Source organism: Eublepharis macularius, chromosome 9 (genome assembly GCF_028583425.1).
Source record: "Eublepharis macularius isolate TG4126 chromosome 9, MPM_Emac_v1.0, whole genome shotgun sequence".
In the NCBI taxonomy this organism is placed as follows: domain Eukaryota; kingdom Metazoa; phylum Chordata; class Lepidosauria; order Squamata; family Eublepharidae; genus Eublepharis; species Eublepharis macularius.
In genome coordinates this window covers 23,404,756-23,421,021 of record NC_072798.1, presented here as the reverse complement: position 1 = coordinate 23,421,021, position 16,266 = coordinate 23,404,756, and the positions used below count along the sequence as shown (strand labels likewise).

Sequence of the window (16,266 nt, the reverse complement as noted above, 5' to 3'; positions counted from 1 at the left end):
CCACCAGGCTTGGAAAGAAATCCATAGAAGTTACCTGTCCACAGAATTTTTTATTAGCCTGCTTCCCAGCCTGCAGTTGAGGTGGCCAGTAGAGGCCTGGTGATGGCATTTAGAAAAGCAAAAGTGCCACCTCTTCCAATTTACAAAAAATTCTCTGCCTGGTCACCTGGAGATTATTCCAGCTTGCCACAGGTGAGTAGCTGCTTACAGGACTGGTGCACCTACATGGTTTATGGGGAGCATCATGTTCAACAGGCTGGGATTTTGGACTTGAAACAGCACTAGTGGCCTTGGTCTTTGCTTATGGTTAGATAGGGCATTGCTACTGATATTGTTAGAAAGACCACTAGCGTTTGATACTTTGGTTAAATTTTGATGGCTAGCCTGAAATCAGGATTTGAGGGGAAAAAAGACTGCCCTCCACTGGTTTCAATCAGTTCATGTTGGCAGGAAACACAGTTGCCGTTGGAGAAGCCGGTATGCTGATGACACCCCCAGCTGTAGATCTCATTGTTCAAGTCCCCAGAGGTCGCTGTGAGGGCAGCTGTGGTCTTGAGTCTACGGTCAAGTGGCCGAGGATAAATCAGTTATAATCTTCAGTCCAGACAAGACGAAGGTGATGCAGGTTGGGCAGGCAGACGAGTGTTTAGCTGGGGTTGATTCCCCAGACTTACATGGGGATAAGCTTTCCGTAGTAGATCAAGTGAAGAGCTTGGAGGTGCTTATGGATCCGGCCTTGTTCATGGATACGCAAGTTGATGTTGTCGCTAGAAATACCTTCTTCCAATTATGTCTGGCTCATGAGCAAACCGCTTATCTAGATTCTGCTGACTCATTTACCCTGATCCGTGCAACTGTAAACCTCCTGAATGGACTACTGTAATGCGCTGTACATGGCGCTGCCTTTGAAGATGTCTCAGAAGCTCCATTTGTTACTAGACGGGATAGCAACAAGGCTTCTGTCTTGGGACACACTTGAAACACACAACTTCAGGGCTGCATCAACTGCACTTGCTACCAGTTTCTTTCGGGCCCAATGCAAAGTGCTTCTTATTACCTTTAAAGCCCTTCATGGCCTTTATACTTATCCAGCCACATCTCCCAGTATACTTCCCTTCACCAGTTAGATTCTTCAGAAGCTGCCTGCTTAAGGTGCCTCTCTTCCAACTCCCTGGACCGCTACAGCAAGATCACAGCTCTTTTTCTTGGTGGGCCCAGCCCTTTGGAATGGCTTCCCAGAGCGGGGAAGGGCACCTAGGCTTGCTACCTTTAGGAAGGCGGTCTTATTCCAGATTGCATCTGGTAGAGAATTAAATTGTTCAAGCAGATTTGGCTGTGTTCATTTTACTCCTGTATGTTTTAGAAACAGAAACACAGAGCTGGAATGGTCATCTAGTCCAGTCTCCTGCACAATGCACCTCCCCCAGTGACCCCCGCTCAATGCCCAGAGGAAGGCAAAAACCCTCCAGGATCCCTGGCCAATCTGGCCTGGAGGAAAATTCCTTCCTGACCCCACAGAGGCGATCGATTGGCATTACCCTGGGCACATAAAAAAAGGCCATGAGAGCCGAGCGTTGGCTCATCCCTTCACACCCTCCCTCTCCTGATCTGTGTACATTCATATTAAGAAGTAGTGTGTTTTAAATCTTGAGTGCTTTTAGGTTTATAACTTCTGTGTGTTAATCTGTGTTTTAATTTTATTAATTGGGCTGTTACAGTTTATGTCCTTGCCACTTGGTTGCTGCGTTGTTTGCTGCCTCGAGCCCAAGGAGATAAGGTGGGAGAGAAATGTTTAAATACATAAAAATACAAGACTTCGCTGCCCACCCCGTGCATTTGGCTAATGTGTGTCCTGAGAGGCCGTGCATGTGGTATAAGGAGCTTCTGGTGTTCCCATGTACAGCTATGCTGTGACTAAGGACTTTCTCCATTCTGTGCACAGTAACATTTAAATAGGGTCATAGGTATATAAAATAAGAAATTTCTGGTCATGTTTGAAGGTATAATGTGCTGAACTTGCTCTATTTTTAAAAAGATGGTTACTGTAAAGGGCCATAGACAGTAGGCTGTTTCTTGGCTGCTATCTAGGAAGAAGGGTTTAATGAGAAGAAGAAACCATTAATTACTGCTGCGGTCTTGACTGCTGGTAATATTTCCTCTTGTCTCAGAGTTGGTGTTACATAACTGCAAAGCATTACAGCATGTCGTAAATGTAGTTTTAACATGACATTTACTGCTCTGGTGCGTGTGCAGTAAAATGACTTCATTGCACGCTGTGGTGGTGGAGGGGAGAATATCCAGCTTTCCAGAGTTCATCAACTGCAGAATGCAAATCTCTATATTCTTTTCGAAATGAAAAGGCTTTTTGGTGAATTGGTTTTAAAATTAAGGATGCAGAGGGAAAGAGTTCCGTTTTCGTTTTCTTCTTAGGGTATTTGTACCATGATTTATTGATGGGTGGGGGGGTTGGAATAAGGGGTCAAGCGTGGACAGCATGTTCAGGACGAAGATCCTGTCTTTGCCACTGTATTCAGATTTTTTATAAGGATTAGACAGTTTTCCCCAAAACCCTGAAAAGGTGGGGTCCCCAGGACTTTAGCAAACGTTTTTGGACCGTGCAAAAGAACTGAAGATCCCTCCTCAGCAGGCAGCTGTGTCCAGTGGCACAACCTGCCCCTTCTTCTCTTGTGTTTTCTGTGTTCCATGCCGCTGCCACCTCTTCTGCTGTCCGGGGACATTTGTCCCGGCTGGTGCTGGCATTATCAGTGCCTCACACAAGCTTTATCTAGGGTGAGCATGATATGGCACTGTTTGAGAACGGGGGCTCTACTTTTGCTTTTTGAGGTGGAGGGAGGCAGCCTTCCATTCCTGATGAAAGCCAGGTGTGATGGCAAGTGTTGGGTCACAGGAGGATGACAGTGGAAGTGATGGACACTGGGGGAACCATAGTGACTGGGGCAGCAGACCTTGCTAGGCGCCCCAGTCCCAAACCCAGCCCAGCGTGGAAATGGCAAGAGCTGGTGTACTCCTGCAAATAGTGAGTTGAGCCTAGAACTGGCGTGTGCCATCTCAGCTTACTGGCTGGCCTTATGTGCTGCCATCTTTCCTCAATTTTCTATTTGTAAAATGGGATGCTTAATGGGTTTCTATTGGGGGGGGGGGAGAAAGACCAGGAAAGCTTTGTAAAGTACTTTTGCATTCCAAATCACGTATGAGTGATAGTTGTAATAACAATTAAAGAAGAAGTTGTATTAGTCACTTCAGCCTGAAGGGGTACTGTAATACAGGATTTGCTATCCATTCTGCTGATTTGCTAATCTCAGGAATTGGACTCTTTGGGTAAGCATATTGTTTACCCATAGGATGTTTGAGCTAGTACTCGGGCACAAGGTTAAATGTGTGTTCTTTTATGACTAGCATCTTTTTTGGATCTGCTGTGATGGCTCTGCATAGTGGATAGAATTACTGTAGGTGATTTTATGCTTTGTTATTGCTATTGGGAATGCTGTGCTTTCTACTAGATGTAGGAAGAAACAGGGTGGGAGCTCAAGCATGGGTTGTACGGGCCCTGTGGGATTTTGACTTTTTACTTTGCATGGCTGACTTCTGTTTCTTATCCCAAACGTCTTTTGAAGCCCCTCTTTAATTTTAAAAGTAGCTTGTCATGTGGCATGGAGGCAGTGCTGATGGAGAAGGCCTGGTGGAAAAGCACCTTGGGGTTTTCTTTGGATCCTAGGATGGTGCAGAATAGTTTAGTTTTGAATAGGCACAAAGGAGTGCAGAATCATGCCTTTTCATTGATTGCTTTGGGGGATTTTGTGCTTCTCTGTAAAAGAAGTTTCAGTAATTAACAGTGGGCTTTGGCAACCCATGCATAAGTGGACTACATTGTTTCACAGCATAATTATAGGCCATTTTAGTCTTATTCCTTTTGTTTACACAATCTGTGTCCTGCTTCTAGTTCAAAGTTCAAATTGGCACACAACAGCAACAAAAATGATGAAGATTTCTGAAGAAGAGCAATAAAACTAGAATTTAAAATGTCAAAACCACAGTACCAAAAACAAGCAAATAAATAGTGGAACAACTAAAATTTTAAAAGGACAGCTTTTTAATTCCAAAAGGATTTTCAAAAGGATAGCTGTTTCCCCTTTCCTACAGAACTGTGGTGGAGAGGGAGTCAGATGAACTGTCCACAATAGGGTTTCTAAAGCTCTGGGACATCCACCCAGAAGGCAAAGGCCAGTCTTGCCTCTAAGTAAGTTGCTACGTGGAAGACGGCCTTCCCACCAGGTTTTAAATTACGCAGAGTTCGTTATGAGAGCAAAATCTTTCTGAAATGGGCAGGCTCCAGGCCTTCTTATTCCTGTGCCCAGGTTAAGTTGTGTGTGCCTCAGGAAGAACAGTGTAGCCCTTCGACATAGGGTTGTTCTCCCTCAACACTGCTCAGACGCGTAATTTGTACTTTCGTGTCTCTTTTGCCCACACTGTGTGTCTAAAAGCATCCAAAGTTTGGGCCAGTTCATACAGTGGTGTGGCTGTTGAAGAACCGCATGGAACAAGGTAGTCCACAGGAGAGGGTATATGCATACGTTCCTTTGGTGTCGTGGAAACCAACCATGACAGAGCAGTTTGTGGTGGCAACCATGCATTTACTAAAGTAGCATATGAAGTGTCCTCTGTTCACATGCAACACTCAAATGGGATTCAGGGGTCCTGGCGTGCTCCTGATATTTTTTACTTTACTTCTGTTTCTTGAGTTATCTCTTATTCCTTCAAGAAAAATCATCCTAAAATCGAGACAATCCTTGGCATGCTATTTCAAGCCCAGAAAACTGTTGCTTCACTGTGTCCGCTGTGAGCCCTTGAAGTTTTTTCAGCTGTCGTTCTATCATGTCTTTCACCAAAAAATATTTTTTGAGTTACTTATTCTTATGTGTTCGAAAATGTATTTCCCCCCCTGCTGAATCCCATTGTGAGTTACATGAAGGGCCTTCTGAACAATACTTTTTTTAAAAAAAAGGTTTGCAGCGTCTTTCCAATTTAATCTTAGTTGCAACATTAATTTAATGCGTCACTGAGGCACCCTTTTGATCATTAATGGTCCTGTTCAATAAAAGCAACATCCTGAGTCTTTCATTTAAACATTTCCCCGCTCCTCTGCTTCCACTCTCCAATAATTCAGTGTTTATTGTTCCCGTTTGCTAGGGTCCTTCTGCCAATTTCAGGGTTTTTTTTCAAGCCAATTCAAATTCATTTCTCCATCAGATTTATAGTTAGTCTCATGTCATTATAATTCAGCAGAGGGCAGGACATTACCTCATTAGTTAACTGGATGTGATTATTTAGCCGTAGACTTCTTAAAAATTGTTCTCTGAAACAGCATCCTTAAAAAAGAAAAAGCTGTTAGAAAGTAACTGGCGATGCAAGTTAATAAGTCAACATTTCGGCCCCAAAGACAGAAAATGGGTGTATTTAAGAAGTAAAAATGAAAGCTGCAATTCTTCAGTGCTTTGTCTTAGTGATCTCCTACATATGTCCTTCAAGATACTTTGAAAATCTTACTTCATCAAATAATATCTGTTTACTTCATCACTATTCAAAATCGCACGTCATGGCTAGTTTCCCTCACTGTTGGTCAAAAGTACAAAAGACAATTCTTAGTCCCTTCTATGTTCCTTCATCCTAAAAAGCTGTGCCCTCTTCTATACATAGTCCTATATAATCCTCTTCTGTATATAGACGATGTGCATGTTCCTGTGGTCTGCCTATCTTTATCTTATTTTATTTATAATATTTATATGCTACTTTTCCTCCCAAATAAGGCCCCCAAGGCAGCAAACATCAGACAGAACAACATTTAAAATGTATATATAATACAATAAAAACATATAAGATATACAAACAGACAAACACCCACATAACCAGGAAGGAGGGCCAATAAAAGTTTGGTGGTATGCCAAGCAAAATAAAAAAATCTTCATTAGTTGGTGCAAGACCATGGCAGCCATTGACAAGCGAACGTCCCTGAGGAGGGAATTACAAAACTTTGATGCCATGACTGAGAAGGCCCTTCCTGGGTTGCCACCTGTCTAGCCTCAGATGATGGGGGCACCTGAAGCAAGGCCATCAAATATGACAGGTGTAGATGGATAGGTTTGTATGGGAGTAGGCGGTCCTTAAGGTATGCTGGTCCCAAGCTGTATAGGGCTTTAAAGGTCAACGCCAGCACCTTGAATCCAGAAACAAATTGGGAGCCAATGTAGATAGAACAAGACTGGATATGATCCTATGATCCCCTCCGGTCAACACTCTGGTCGCAGCATTCTGTACCAATTGCAGCTTGCAGACAGTCTTCAAGGGCGCCCCACATAGAGTGAATTGCAGTAATCTAATTAGATGTTACCAGGACATGGACCGCAGAGGCAAGATCTTTCCCGCCCTGGAAGGGCCCTAGTTACTGCTATTTTTAATAGTTTGGACCTTTGCGTGTTGTGACTTTTGAAGGCTTCATTGCAATTGGGAGAGTGGGCTGCAGAAAGCAACTCAGCAAGCTGTATGTTGGTAGTTCCAAATATTATTGTTATGGGGCTCATTGCCAAGGGTCCAAGTTCTCCTAAAGGGCTAACAGGCACCAAACTGCCTTCTAGCACTGAATGTAATTTTTCTGCATTCTCTTGGACCTAACATTGTGGCCAGTTGAGAATTGAGCAGGAAGGGTGTGGAGGGAGGAGATGGAAAGCAGGGAGAAAGCGGAGTTTGTTCTCTACTTAGAAATGCTAATGAGTAGAGCTGCTTTTGACTGTAAAGTAGATCCTTGTATTCCTGGAAAACCTTCTATCACCGCCCAACACCTTCCCTTCCTTCCCTACAAGCACTATGCCACCTGACTTTAATTTCTTCATCAGTAACGTATATGTTCTGGGTTGTGTGATTCTGCTGCAGTCTTTTTTGTTGGCCGTGCCATCTTGAAAACATAGGATAACAAAGCAAAGAACTGCTACCTGCTTCCCGTTGGAGTTCAGAGCAGTTCAGGGCCAGTCATAGCCAATAGACAGTTGGGGCAGCTGTCCCAGGCCCTGTGCTGGGGGCTCTCAACCACCCATGACCACATCCCTCTGATGAAGGGGGAAGAAGACGAGGATCATGAGGCACGAATGGCAGAATGCTGCCATTTGTGCCTGCTGGCTTGCAACAGCAGCTTCCATCCGCCTTGCATGGGACAAGGGCCGGCCCTTGCTTGGTCCTGGAGATGGGAAACAGTGGGGGGGGGGGGCTGTAAATCTGGGGGCCCATTCTGGACTCTTGCCTTCAGCCCCAAAATTAATAAACATGATAGGAGTCTGAAGTGAGTTCCACCAGGGCTCCCACCTGCTGATGTTAGTGTGCTGAGGAAAAAAGAGAGATGGGAGCTGGGGGACAACCCAGTGAAAGAAGGGTAACTGAAAAAGTTGAAACAAAAAACTGTAAAGTATTGCTCCATACATAGTACAAATAAATAAGGAACTGGTAAAAATGTAATGAGATAATAAATAATACAAAAATGCAGTTAAAAACTGTAACAGTGTGGTTCAACATATTAGTACCATACCATTGTACAGTTTTCAAATACCCAGGTATTATTGTACATTTATCACCATATGTGCACTAACCCGCAATCACACCTGAGTGCTGACCCACAACCCTCCAGAGACCAGGCAGGCAGAATGCGATACGAGTTATTTATGAGACTGAAAGTTCTCCCTCTCTCAAAGGCCAGGCTTTCCAATCTCCATTTCGTTTCTGGGGTGTACACAAAAGACATGAATTCTAGATTTCAGCTTAAAAAATAAAGAATGTCTCCACAAAGCATGGGGCACTCTCATTCAGTCAACAAGCAATAAAACAAAAAATTCTTACTGTTGTGAAATACTAAAATCTGTCTATTTAAAACTTAAGAGTTAACTGTCTAAGCATCTCTAAGTATTTTCCATGGTTGCATATCTCACACATCCATCACGAAATGAGCCATCTCTCTTGCAGTTGGTTGGTTCAGCACAACGGCATGCTGAGGATGATAAACTAACATGCAGCTTGTGCCTTCCATCTTCTATCTGCTATTAGGGTTGCCAGGTCCAGGCTGGGAAATTCCTGAAGATTTTGGGGGTGGAGCCTGGAGAAGGTGGGATTTTTGGGGGGGAGGGGCCTCAGAATGGTATAATGCCAAAGAGTCCACCCTCTAAAACAGCCATTTTTTCCACGGGAACTGATCTCTGTCACCTGGAGATCAGTTACAATTCTGGGAGATCTCCAGCCACCACCTGGAGGCTGGCAAGCCTATCTGCTATCCTTTGAGGGGACTGAGAAGCCATCTTTTCACTGAATCACCCAGCAACACAGGGACCAATCTGGGCTAAGCCATTAATTGGCGTTATAGCTGTAAGAAATATAGGGAGTTAAGTACAGAGCCCTCTTGAGAACAATCTCTTCAAGGTTGACTCTCTAGGGAACTTAAAAACCGTTCCACGGGTGTTCCCAATCAGCTCTGGCAAACACATTCCTGTGCTAGGCCACAAATCCTTGCAACAGTTACAGCTTGAACCTAAGTTCAGCCATTTTCTTCCAGAGACCTAGTCCCAGGCTAGCAACTCCAATCCAATATGGATAGAACCGAATGTGTTTTGGCCTAAGGCCTTCCTCAGTGGTATAATCTCATGTGATGCATACTATAAATATGAGTATCAAATACAAGGTGCCTGACCAAGGTGGACATAAAGACATTATAAACAATTGTGGAATGAATACATTCCAGTCCTCTTATAGACAAAAATTTAATCCAGTGTGGGCAACTCATAGAAATGATACATTTGTTGGTCAGGAACATTCAAACAAAGGTATGTTGGTGCCCTGCCAGATGCAGTTTTTCCATCTTCAGCTCCTGATTTCCCCACCACCACGAAGAGAAACTTCTGCGTTTGGTACTCTACATGAGCACGCTATCTGTTCTTTTTTTTACAAATGTTAATATCAGCCTCCTTTTTAAAAATGCCCAAGGCAGTGTACTGAAAATTAAAATTGAAACCAATCTAAAATCATCCAGCATAAAAAATTAAATTCAATAAAAATACAAACGATGGCAGCATTTTAAAAAGCCTCAGAGAATAGAAATGGATTGGTCAAGTGCAGACATTTCAGCAACAATGCTGCCTGGCAAGGTGCTTTAGAGGAGTCTGTTCCACAGGTGCGGTGCCACCCCTGAGAGCGCCATGCTCCTCCGAGGGCTTGCAGATCGTGCTTCATGAGTGGGCGGAACTCGAGCGGGGCCTCCCTGGTTCATTTGTTGGTCATTTCTTGGGGTTGACTGATTCCAGCCGGCTCTCTTCGTTTGCGTCTTTAGACTTCATGACCGGAAGATGTGCATCATAGGACTGAGCATCCTGCTGGGACTCCCCAGCCGCCCCCCCGCAGTAGATGCAGTGGTCGCCCAGATCGTCCCGTCGGTGCTCTTGCTGTTCCTGGGCCTCAAACAAGTCTGTGCCACCCGGCAGCATACTGAGCATGAAGAGCAGGCTAAAGCCGAGAAGAACGATACGGAAGATAATGGTAAAAAAAAAAAAAGATGTGCGTTGAAGGAAATGGGTGTTGGAGGGCAGAGGTCTGCGGTGGTCCGCAGCAGTCTGCTGAGTCTTCTTCTCTGCTAATTATTTATTGCTAGCAAACTGCTTGTAATTATGACATGTCATGTGCGTACAGAGGGAGGGCTGTGTTTGGCATACTTAAAGGACTGAATGCTCCCACGTGAGCCTGCCAGTCAGCTAAGCACACCACCCTGCTCTCTGGGCCTCTGCCTTCTGGAATGAGGTCTGTGATCACCAAAGACAAGGTTTTCTTCACTGAGGCACCCCATCTGTAGAATTCCCTCAGAAATGCACCTGGTACCAGGCTACCCTACAATTAGTTGAATGGAGGGGAATAAATATCGCAAGGAACCTTGAAGGATGAATGCAAAGACCACATCATGCTCCTTCCCCCTTGCAGGATATCTGATCCGTGCAAGACCGGTGCCCCAAAGATTGTCCTCACAGCAGCAGTGCCCCCAAATGCTGCTTTATTTTTCCTTCACTGATGAATGGCTACCGTTCATTTATGGGGCAAAGTAAAAGGGAAATACTGGGGCTGTTAAATCTGCTCTCTCCCCCACTCCTTTGTGCTCATGTCAAGGGCTGGAATGCAGAGTCTTGTTGATCCTCCTTAATTACAAATATATTGTCATTTTCTTGGTCACTTTCACCCAGCTTGTTAACTGAAGGGTACCAATTGCCTTCTGTGCTTTTGGAGGATGCCACTAGTTTAGAAGCAGAAATAAACTACCCAGCAGCTCAGAAAATCAGTCTGTTTTTGTCCCAAGAAATAGTAGTTTCTCGCTAACATGAATGTACTGGAGAACTGTTAATTGGGAGATCCTTTAAAAATGCTCAATATACTTACTTACAGAAGAGATACAAAGTGATGAAGAGGAGGCAAATGAAGTAAGCCAGGAAATGCAGGAGAACCATGCTGGGAGTGGTGGTGATGTTGGAGATGAAGATGACGACGACGACGATGATGACTGGGACGATGATGCATTGGAAGAAACTGCTTTAGAAGGTTTCAGTACCCCGATTGACCTGGAAGGGGGCGTGGATGAATATCAGTTTTTTGCACAAGCGCTCTTAGGTATGCATGTACTTAAACGGCGTAGATAGGAAAGAAAAACCCTTAAATGTTTTTAGCCTCTGCCTTCTCCAAGATTGCTGCTTCTGTGCAGGTTTCTTTGTTGCCTTAGGGGAAAGTTGCCAGACGTTCCACAAACTGACCTAGCCTGCTGTTCATCCCCCCCACCCCCCAAAATGTTTTTCTGTCTCTGTCCTGCAAGAATATTCTGATTGAACTGAAGAGAGAGAAACCACCAAAGCAAAAAAATACCTTTGCTGAGTTTTTGCCCCCCAAAGCCTTAAATAAACCCTTTCTTCAGGCTGTTTGACCCCCTGCAAAGGACCATAAATCTGTGATTTAACTAACGTAGTCTGATCTCTCCTTCGCCTTCTCAGAGGTTACAGTTAAGAGAGTCATAGAGAACTGCTAGAGCATGTGCTTTGTGTGTCAATTCCGGTCTACAGTTTTTAAAGGTTTCGGATAGCAGGGCTAGGACAGACATCTCTTGAAAATGGGTTTTGTATGGTTATGTTTTAAGTTAATGTGGAATACATTTATTATTAAATTTAAAAAAAAATTGAGAGAGCTGCTGCCAGTCAAAGCAGACTGTATTATATTTTGGGCCTAAGCGGTTCCAAATCCCAGAGGCAGCTGGTGTGGTGTAGTGAGCCCAGTCCTCACGGTGCCATGGAAGCTCACTGGCGAATAGGGTTATTGTGAGAATAAAATGAAGGAGAAGAGAACAGCGTGAGCGGCTTTGAGCCCCACTGGGGAGAAAGGCGGGGTATAAATCAAGCAAGAAAATGAATAAATCCCTGCTTGGCTGTGGGGTCACTGGTTCATTTTGGGCAAGTCTCCATGTTTCTCAATTTAACCTACGTCATGGGGTTGTCTTAAAATTTAGACTTTGTATGTTATCCTGGGCTTCGTGGAATAAGGGCTGAACAGAAGCGATAAATAAGCAGACACTTATCTAAGTGGAGATTTTAAAACCAGTTGTCATCGAAGATAAACTGTCAATCAGGCTGTGGGCACAGGAACATGTTTACTACACAGACCCAATGAGTGAATAGTCCCCACTCTTTATAAAAGGGTTTTGGTTGGTTATGTATCCAGCTTGTGGCTTTTTTTGAAGGTCTTAAAAGAAGGCCGTTTGTTCTGTGTTGACAGCCGTACAGAGCCGAGATGCAGCCTGGTACCATTTGCTGACAGCTCCACTCAGCAACGATCAGAAGACGCAGCTGCAGGAGATCTGTGCATTAGCCGAACACCGGAGGAGTTCCACAGGTCAGTCTGCTGTCTGGAACAGGCGGCAAGGATGAGCATAGAAAGCAAAGACACATTCTACCTGCGTATAGAGCAGGGATTCTCAAATCTTGAATACGTGCTCCTCTGAGCTACTTGTGCTTTTAATGTCAGCCCTAGAATTGCTCATGTTCTGTTTCAGCATTTCTTCAACTCTGTATTGGATTCTTACTAATGCTATGTCTTTGTAAAATTGTGTTTATTTACCTTATGACCGTGTTTATGGAAATGTCCTTGAAACTGACTGTACTAATCTCACGCTGTGTAATCCACCTTGAGTCTCAGTGAGAAAGGCAGACTATAAATGATATAAATAAATAAAATAAATAAATAGTCGTAGCAAGCATGGCCACTGTTTGCCACTCCTCCCCGCGCTTCCCCTCAGTGCCCTCCCACTCTGGCCTCCAGGCCACTGTGAAGTGCCCACTTGCCACCGGGAAGGGGCCTGCTGAATCAGTTTTCTAGAGCCCATTGTATTTTTTCACACACCGGGCGTTGTTGCTAGTTAATTATATATAGATTATTTCTACTTATGATACACCTGTTACCAATTTTCCATACAAGCTAGTGTACGGAAAAGACTTTTAGAAGGAACAATGGGGAGATTCTGGAACCCTGAAAATTCTGATGAGGTCAATAGCTTTCCCTCTTAATTTGAATGTGTGACGGGGATGTGGTATGGGTATGGGTAGAAGAAATCAGTATCACTGAATATAAACCTGCAAGGTTTCAGTTTTTTTTTTTTTAGGCATACCTTTGAAGGTGGTAAATAAGGTCAATTAGTAGTACATAAATACATACTTGATGTCTGTTAACATACTTCTGCATTTCTTTTAATTTCTAGAATCAAAGAGGATAGAACAGCAGATGGGCTACACATTTGACAACAAAGGACTGGCCTCTTCATTTAACTTTGGCAGTGTTCCAGGCAGCAACTGAAAGGGGCTGAAAATGCCAAAAAGACACTCTGCAGAATAGTTCAGTATTGCATTTTATTATAAAACGTTTGTGACGTGAATAGGCAAGGGAAGGTAATTGGGTGCTGTGGAAGATTTCCCCTTTGGGAAAGGCAGTTGTTGACCCTCTTCCCCCCTCATTAGGACATTCTTTCTAACCAGCTACTGTAATGTATAAATTCTTGTGGTATTTTTATAAGTTGTTGGACTGAAAAGAAAGTATCTGCCCCCAGCTCATCCCACTAAGGAAACGGGGAATCGGTCATACGGAATCGGATTGAGTTATGCTTCTCAGGTTTCTGCCATGTGGAATTGAAGGGGTCTTCTGGATTAACTGTGCCTTCTCTTGGATATGGATTGCCTGAACAAAAGAATTTTGGGGTGCATTGTATTTTTTTTCTTTTAAAGGATGGACATTTGTAGGCGCAATTCAGACCTTGCTTTCCATGTTCTTCCATTATCTTCCTCTGGTGATGATTGTGTAGCTGTGTATCATCAGTCACAAGCCTCACATCGTTGGCTACAAAATCTTTCTGCTTCTCTAGCTGTCTGTATTGAACATAATGTCCACACTATCAGGAATGCCCCTTGGATTCATAACACTTTTCAGTGAACAACTTGAATAACAACTCCTTCACTTTGGCCCTCAATATTGACCATGCCATAGGAGTCCTTTAAAGCAGTCGGTTTCCAGCATTCTTTCCATTTCAACTTGCCTGCCATGGAACTTGTCTTACGTTGCAGAAGATTCTAGCGTGTGCATGCAAAAAAGTCGGGCCTGTTGAGTTTCATCATTATGTTTGCAAGCTCATACTATGCTCTAGAATTATGCCTTCAGGCCGCCGTTGTTGGAGAAGATCCAAAGTTGTAGGTCATCTGTCTGTCTGCTGAATCTGTGTCTGCTGTTACTGACCTTCTCTTTGAAGAAATCTGAAGGTTCCTTTGAAAACAAGTTTGAAAAACCACTGCCTTAATGGAAATGAAGGCTTTGTGAAGCTTCAGAAATCAAGTTTGTAGAAGTCGCAGTTACGCTTCGAGTTGAGCAGATTCAGATCTCCAACTATTATCAGTGCTGGTATCTATTTCTTGATGTGCCAGTAATCAAACCATGGGCTTTTGAAGTGGTTGTTGACTTCATAGTTACATGTCTTTGGACAGAATTGGATTCTATGTTAGGATCCTATGAAGCCCTTTTGCTTAAGTTGCATCACTATCCTATTTTCAGCCATCTCAGTGGTAAAAAATGTAGGCTATAAATAAGTGGTGATAAATCTAGCTCCAGTATCCAGCTACTGAGCGATGAGCAGAACTGTAGAATGACAGTAGCTAGAATAAAATGACTTACCTTGCATAAAGCCTGGGTGGGTCCTAATGATTGGAGGGGGTGGCAAAGTTGGCAACTGATTAAGTTCCTGGGCCACTGGTTGCCCTGGTCTGTCCGTCTGCTCCATAGCCTGTTATCTGTCACAGATCCTAACGGCAGATGCTCCTGTGTTTCTCCAATAGTTGCTCTTTTTAATGAAGCATAATATTTTAGCCTTATCAGTTTTCCAGACACATTTGAAGACTGCATCTCATGAGCTATTTTGCATTTATGTACAGCTGCTTATAGAAAATACAGGAATGCTGTCAATTGTGAAGACTGTGTTTATTTCAAGTGTGGTTTTCTGTTTTAAATATGCAGGAGTGGCAAGCAGCTAAGGATCACACTTCCACATCAGTGTGTTTTAGAAGGTGGGCAAAGTTGTGTTCAGAATACTCATGCCGCCTTCTGTAAGGTTTTGGGGGTTTTCCTGTCTTGGACTCAGTTCTCTAGAACCAAATAGCCTTTTGGATGCAGGCTGATGCTCTGAGGAGCTTCAGTGAAAACTCCTCTAGTTCTCTGGTCTGCTATAACTCAGGGTGCAGTCTTAAGGTCGCTTTCCTGGGAGTAAGCCCCATTGAATAAAATGGAACTTACTTCTGAGTCGACCTTCTTAGGATTGCTCCCTTAGTAATTAACAGTGTCTTTACCAAGATTTCAACAGAGCAAAGATATAAGCCTTGCACCTTGAGGAAGAAACTAAAACGCACTGGTTTTGGAGCTGAACAACCTGAAGGTGATGCTTATCAGGTAGGGATGTGCTGACATCTTTTTTAAAAAATAGCTCCTGCCTTTAATGCATGTCATTGGTCATTTACAACTGCACATTTCTCTGACTTAAGAAGAAAAATATAGTTCTGTTAATAGTTCAGTTCTGAGGTGTCCTTTTTCCCAAATTCAGCCTCAGTTGAACATCTCTTTAATCATAGATGAGACTTGTTTGCCTTCCCAAACCATCAAATATGGATGATTTAATATTGCACATTTTGCAGACGAAAAGGGTCTCTTGTCACAAAGCGCTGAGCTGCCTCGAAAAGCTCCACATTCGGAAATAGGCAGAACATCTCAGATCAATAAGAAGTGGGGTTTGCTGTCAAAACTGGCTCCTGGATTCTGCAGTGAAGCGCGCACGGGGGTGGAGCGGGGGCGGGGAGGCTGAGATGGTTTTGTAATTGCAACCTAAAGGGCATTTTGCACATAATGTCAGGGGCAGGCTTGGGGTGGCCTCAGATGGTGCACTGAATGGGCAGCTGTAGACGGGTCCAGCTCTCTGCTGAAGTGTTCCAGTTGCATACCCATGTTTGCAAGTCAAGGGGCTATGGCGTTCACACTCTGAATTCGAGGTATGCTTCTGTAAAAACCATAATGTGTGACTCAGCCTGGATTCGAATATTTGCTTTCTCCCTAGTCTTTACCTAGGATAGTGAATTTGTGTCTCCGTTTGTCGCTATCTCTGCCCTTCCTACGCCAAAGAGAGTCTCCGCAAATGCTTTAGGACATCATAGTTGCTGATCTGGAATCTGCGTGGTTTCACATTTGGTTTTGTGAAGAGGCTTTTTTTAGATGGTGTGTGAAAACTAGAATTGAGACCCTGCTGCCCCGTCCCTCCCCCAAGTTCATTTTTGTTTAAAAATATCAACAAAACTAGAATAATATCATTTCTGTTGTATGTGTACATGAAAAGAATCTTCCACTGAAATAATTCAAGCTTTTATTAGCATTAAAGCTTCCTCTGAGTGCAGCTGACTCTAAGATTTTTTCCCCATTTATGTTTAAACATTTAAACATTTTAAACTTTAGCTTGGGTAAAAGATCAGAAATTTTCTTCCAGGATTGTGCCCAGATCTGCTCTAAATCAACAAGAAAGTAACCAAAAAGTGTGCCGTTTGTCTTGATGTCACTTCCCTATTACATTTAAGTCACTGTACAGTTTCTCAAGCCAATCTGTGAATGCTGCAGAATCATGAT

At 43.5% G+C, this 16,266-nt stretch overlaps 1 protein-coding gene across 1 annotated transcript in view; it reads left to right on the top strand.

Moving 5' to 3' along the window:
- IPO8 (importin 8) overlaps nucleotides 1-14,568 on the top strand; it is a 46,592-nt gene extending 32,024 nt beyond the window's left edge. Inside the window, exons 22-25 of the mRNA XM_054988406.1 lie at nucleotides 9,377-9,582; nucleotides 10,474-10,695; nucleotides 11,845-11,961; nucleotides 12,824-14,568. Coding sequence (XP_054844381.1) covers nucleotides 9,377-9,582; nucleotides 10,474-10,695; nucleotides 11,845-11,961; nucleotides 12,824-12,918 — 640 coding nt within the window. The 3' untranslated portion in view covers nucleotides 12,919-14,568. The remainder of the gene's footprint in view (nucleotides 1-9,376; nucleotides 9,583-10,473; nucleotides 10,696-11,844; nucleotides 11,962-12,823) is intronic.
- Nucleotides 14,569-16,266: the final 1,698 nt, after the last annotated feature.